The 5796-nt window shown below is 43.9% G+C and overlaps 2 protein-coding genes across 2 annotated transcripts; one reads left to right on the plus strand and one right to left on the minus strand.

Annotated features, from left to right (window-relative positions):
• The first annotated feature begins 330 nt into the window (after positions 1-330).
• On the plus strand, positions 331-2780 carry LOC108149489 (insulin-like growth factor-binding protein complex acid labile subunit). Its single transcript, XM_017277108.2, has 4 exons — positions 331-1203; positions 1461-2054; positions 2120-2317; positions 2590-2780. The coding sequence occupies exons 1-4, from the start codon at positions 358-360 to the stop codon at positions 2641-2643; spliced, it is 1692 nt and encodes a 563-aa protein (XP_017132597.1). The 5' UTR covers positions 331-357; the 3' UTR covers positions 2644-2780.
• LOC108149487 (long-chain-fatty-acid--CoA ligase heimdall) lies at positions 2679-5295 on the minus strand. Its single transcript, XM_017277107.2, has 2 exons — positions 4190-5295; positions 2679-3773 (listed from the first exon to the last, which is right to left on the minus strand). Exons 1-2 carry the CDS (start codon positions 5257-5259, stop codon positions 2798-2800), a joined length of 2046 nt encoding a protein of 681 aa, XP_017132596.1. The 5' UTR covers positions 5260-5295; the 3' UTR covers positions 2679-2797.
• Positions 5296-5796: the final 501 nt, after the last annotated feature.

Here is a 5796-nt window from a genome sequence, read left to right on the forward strand (position 1 = left end):
GTAAATATTCAATGTGCATTAAAATGTATGTTAATTTTAAATATAATATTCATTGCCTTACTTGTGTGACAATAACTCGTGTAAGTCTCCTAAGATAGAATTTTAAAAAGGTAAGGCCCCAACCTGTTTAGCCGTATATCTAGCTGATGCATTTTGCGAGTTCTTGAAACAGTAGCCGAGCTTTTTCCAACGTTGACTGAAATGAGGGCAAATGTTTTCCCTTGGCAAACGCCGACCAGTTGATTAGCTATCTTGACGGGTTGTCGGCTGGCTCCACGATCTGCTGCAATAAGATAGGGGCTCACTTTACAGAGGCCCAGATCCGTGGGCTTAGTCTCCGCCGAATTGTGCCACGCGATGTACCCACTTCCAGTGAGTCTCCTACTGCTGATCCTTAGCTTCAGCTTCAGGGTGAGTTGCCTGTCGTTGAGCAACTGCAATATTACCGAGGTGACCTTGATACGGAACACGGAGCTTCTGACTTCACTCACCTTGAGCAACTGCACTCTGCCGCACCTGGAAAATGCCTTCTTCGTGCGCTTTGACCATCTGCTCCAACTGGAGCTGCAACATAGTGGACTAAGTAATTTGGATGACTTTGCGCTTAATGGCCTGATTAGGCTACAATCACTCTCCCTCGGCCACAATAATCTGAGTGTTCTGAGATCCTGGTCCAGTGAACCCTTGGGTGCTCTGTCCATCCTCGACCTTAGTCACAATAGATTAAGCAAGCTGAGGTCCAAGATCTTCGGACTATATCCCCAGCTGCAGCAACTGGACTTGCAAAATAACCAAATCAACCAAATCGAGGAGGATTCCTTTTATGGATTATCCCATTTAAAGCATCTACATCTGAATGGAAATCAACTGCAACACTTGGATGGCAGCTTCTTTCGGGGACTCCATCGCCTCTCAAGTTTATCACTTCAGCATAATCGAATAGACAGCATAGAAATGGAGTCCTTCGAGGGTAATACCCATCTTCGAAGCCTACGATTGGATCAAAATCTATTGAGCAGTCTTCAATTTCTCAGTCAGCGCGGACTGGCTCGACTGGTTCACCTAAATCTATCGAATAATCTTGTGCAAAAACTTGAGCCACTTGGGCTCTCCAAAAACTTTGAGCTTCAGAACCTGGATTTGAGTTTCAATAACTTAACTAAACTGAGTAAAGAGACTTTATCGGGCTTGGACTCATTGGAGGTGAGTTTTCAAATACCTCTCCTTCTGATAAGGTACCTCTTGTGAATTTTTCCATAGATTTGCTAGCTCTGTAATACTGATAAAAAAGATAACTTAAGCTTAAGTAAGTTAAGATCATTAAACTAACTTTTTTTATTGGCGATGTGATCTTTGCAAATAGTTCATACACATATGTAAAAATATTTAGGTAGAAATGTATTTTATCTAGTAATTAACGGCCATACTTGGACTTTATGCACTTAACTTTTTAAATACAGCGCCTGAACATAAGCCATAACTATGTAGACGAAATGGAAACGGAAAGTCTGGAGTCTCTGGTCGCCCTTCTGCAAATTGATGTCAGCTTAAATCGACTGACCACACTACCCGAGACCTTATTTCATGCCAACACCCAACTGGAGGAGATTATTCTTGCTAACAACCAAATTGTAAAGTTATCCCCTCAGATTTTCCACAAGCAAAATCACTTGAGATATATGAAATTGAACGGAAACGCACTGGATGATGCTAAATTTCTGCACAGACTGTCTCCGTCCCTCAACAGTCTATCACTTTACGTGGACCTCAGCTCAAATCGCCTTAGTTCGGTCAATCTGAGCAGTCTTCTTCGATTTCGTTACCTAAATCTGGCGGATAATAATTGGAACTGCGCATGGTTGGTTGCGAATTTGGTGCGTAAGCTGCCAAACTCCGTGAATTTCGCACGTCCTTGGAGTGTGATTAATGATTGGAGTGAAAATATAACCAATATTGACGGAGTGGACTGCTCTGAGGGAGAAAGTAATCGCTCTATTATTTTGCTGGATGTGAGTGCAGTTCCCCTACAAAAAACAGACAATTGCGAGTGTGGCGTAAGTGAAAATCAAACTTTAAATGACTTGTTTGATTATTTTAAAATACTTTTTTTTGGGACTAGCAAACCTATGATGATTCCAATCCGTCGCCACCTCCTCTCACCTGGCCCAAAATACCTACAGATCGATTCGACTCGCGATCGGTGATCATCTGGATGCTGGCGGCCATTGCAATTGCCTTTGCAGGACTTCGTTGGTTGCGACGGTTTGTTGATCGCAATGAGAAACGTAAACTTGGGAAAAAGGAGCTTAATAATGTGGTTTGTTGTGAACATTAATATCTTGATTACCTTTTGAAGGCATCTAAATTTGTAACCTATTGAAAAACGAAGACGATAAAACAATCTTATTTTATTAGTCAGTAGCTTACCAATACCTTTTAATGTAAAATAGTTTCAGCCAAGAGTGGCATCTTTAGGGCATTTCCATTTTAATTTAATATGATTTTCAGTTTTGTTTTTATTCTATGTATAATCAAAGTCAATCACCTATTAATTAAAGTGATTATCAATAACCCCCTTGTTTATTTCAGTACGTCAGCAAAGTTCAATGGCAGCCCGTCAGAAATGAACTGGAAAGATCGTAGCCCAATCTAAAAATATATTGATTGCACAGCTTTAATAAACAAATATATTGAGTTTATTATGTCTTAAAATATATTTAATATAAGAATCGATTACATTGTAAACTTTGAGTAATAAAATCTAGACCTAAGCTAAAAAATGCATTGTTAAACTGTATTACTTGTACAGACGCTCTATGACTGTCGAGTATTTGGCGTGGACAATATTTCGCCTGATTTTGAGCGTGGGACCCAGTTCTCCGGTGGCCAGTGAAAACTCGTGGGGAATGAGGGCGAACTTCTGCACTTTTTGGGCATTCGAGATGGCATGTTTGTTGGCCCGCTTGATGCCCTCCTCGATGGCTTCCAGGAGCTTGGGCTCAGCGCTGATTTCCAGGGCAGCTGCCACTGCGGCAGTGTCGTTGGGTAGCTGCAGATCGGCGGGAATGGACAGGAGATCGGAGAGACGGGTCTCATGGATGTCCAGATCGCGTAGCCACTCGATCGTCTCCTCGCGCAGTGCGTCCAGGGGAACCCCCGTCTTGCCATCGGACTTCGTCTTCAGGGACAGCAACACCGACAGATACTTACGATGATCGCCGATGAGTAGCACATTGCTCACGCAGGGCAGCTCCTTCTTGATCAGCTCCTCGATGTGCACCGGGGGAATGTTCTCCCCGCCGGCGGTGATGATCAGCTCCTTGAGTCGACCGGAGATCACCAGATTTCCCTTGGCATCGAAGTAGCCCAAGTCGCCGGAGTGCAGCCAGCCGTCCTCATTGATCGACTCCTCGGTCTTTTCCGGCAATCCCAGATAGCCCATGAAAATGCTGCGACCCCGCATCAAGATCTCCCCCTGGCCATTGCAGTCGGGCTCGTGGATCTTCAGTGTCAATCCCTCGCATGCCTGCCCGGCACTGTATAAATTGCTGATTTCCACATTCAGGGTGATGGCACCACCGCTTTCCGACATTCCATAGCACTCGCCCAGTGGAATGTCCAAACCAAGGAAGAACTGCTTCATCTCATCCGAGGTGGGAGCTCCACCGGTCAGAAAAACACGACAATTGTCCAGTCCTATCATCTCACGAATGGGCTTTATGATGCGAGAAGCTAGCCAGTACTTGGTACTTCCATAAATGGATGGGGATTTTCTGATATAGGGAATTTATATATTAATAATATTATAATGAAATGGTTCAGTAACAGCGAAAATTATCAGATAATTACTTTTCCTTATTTTTTTCTTTTGATTATGAATTCTAAATTTATGGAATTTGTATTAAATAATTAATAATAAGTTACCTAACCCAGTACTTCTAAGGCCATAACTTGAATCACAGAAATCTGATTTTGAAAAGACAAAAATTTGAAGGTTTAATGGCTTAATTTTATTAAAATCTGCGTTTAAATGTGGGTTTGTATTTTTTATTGGCTGTGTATTTAAGTCTTTAATAAAGTCTAAGCTTTCTAAAAAGTCTCTTAGATAGGTCATGAGCAAAACAAATTTGTTAAGTGATAATAAATCACATTATTAGATGCTTAGTATTTGTAGATTAGCTCGACTTACCCCGCCATCAGTGTTATCTGGTGTTCGGCCACAGCCGCTCTAGCCCGAGCTAGAAGGAGTCTGGAATAGGGTTTCGCCTTGGCCTCTGCGGCCACCAGACGTTCTTGAAGTTTCTCGAAAACGCGTGGAACTCCGAACATTTTCGTTGGCCTGGCCTTGCGAAAGGTTTTGATCAGCGTGCCCTTGAGCGCGTCCTTGTCCGCAAAGGTAACACATCCGGCATGAACTGGAGCCAGAAAGACATCGAAAATTTGGGCAGCCACATGACTCAGCGGCAGGTAGCTCACGAAGCTCTCCTTGCCGACTTGCACATCCTTCAGGCCAATCGCCGCGGATTTGGCGTCAAAAATGATGTTGTCGTGGGACAGCATTACCGCCTTGGGCATACCCACTGTGCCAGAGGTGAAGATCAGCATGGCACACTCGTTGGCACGAATCCGGGATTCCCGGGCCACCAGTTCCTCTCTGAGTTCGCTGGAGAAGGTGCGCTCCTGCAGGTTCTGCCAGCTGAAGAAGCCGGGTTCCTGATCGACGAAGGCCTCAAAGGGTCCGTGCAGCTGGATCACAGCTTTGAGCAGGGGCAAACGTTCCTTAATTGCCCTCAATTTGGCCATCTGCTGGGCATCGTCCACCACACAAACGGAGGACTCGCCGGTGGCCAAGACATGATAAACTGCCTCCGCCGAGTTGCTTGGATAAATGCCAGCAACTACGGCTCCAGCTTGTAGAGCTCCAAACTCAGTAAAGAACCATTCAGGACAATTGAAGGCCAGGATACCCACCGAACTGCGCTCCTCGACTCCTACGCTCAGCAGCATCAAAGCGGCCTGCTCCACTCGCTGCTGGTATTCGCCATATTTTAGAGTGGTCCAACCATCGACTCCCGATCCTGGCGTTTCCCACACCAAGGCGGGCAGATCGGCATACTTCTCACATGCCTCCTTGAAGAACTGGGGAATCGTCTGCGGCAGGACTGACTTCGAAAAGGATCCCGGCTCGTCCAGGCGCAGTTTGACAGCCTCGTGAAGGGAGGTGCTCGTATAGCTCGTGGCTGACTTGAGGTCGTTCATGCTGAAGGCGAGCCCAACGAATAAACGCGGTCAGGTTCTGGACACGGGTATTTATGCCCTCGCCACCAGATGCTGATAAGGCCGGACTTGCACATCAGCCAGAGAAGGCGTACTTCCCAGGCGATCACTGTGGTTTTACCAGCTCTGCCCGCATTGGGATTTCAAGAAATTAAGTGAAATCTGCATTTACAGACTCGGTTGACGAACCTTTTGATACATAACTCCATAACACATAACTCCATTTTACTCTGTTATTCTAGATTATAAGTACGCTAAACAATTATGTAACGCTAATAATAAAGTTATATAACAAACCATATAGAACAACATTAAAAATTGTACTTTTTTCTTTTTACAAAACACATCTTTTTAGTTTTGGAAGTCATTTTGGTAGATTAAATACTGGGTTTTAATTAAATGATTTTCGAAATTTAATAAGAACATATACTATTTGGTTGAGCTTTTGAATGTTAATCTTAAATTAAAAGACTTTTGAAATTGAATAAAAATGTATAGTATTTAGTATACTTGAACCAC

Source organism: Drosophila elegans, unplaced genomic scaffold, assembly GCF_018152505.1.
Source record: "Drosophila elegans isolate 14027-0461.03 unplaced genomic scaffold, ASM1815250v1 contig_814, whole genome shotgun sequence".
NCBI classification, from domain to species: Eukaryota; Metazoa; Arthropoda; class Insecta; order Diptera; family Drosophilidae; genus Drosophila; species Drosophila elegans.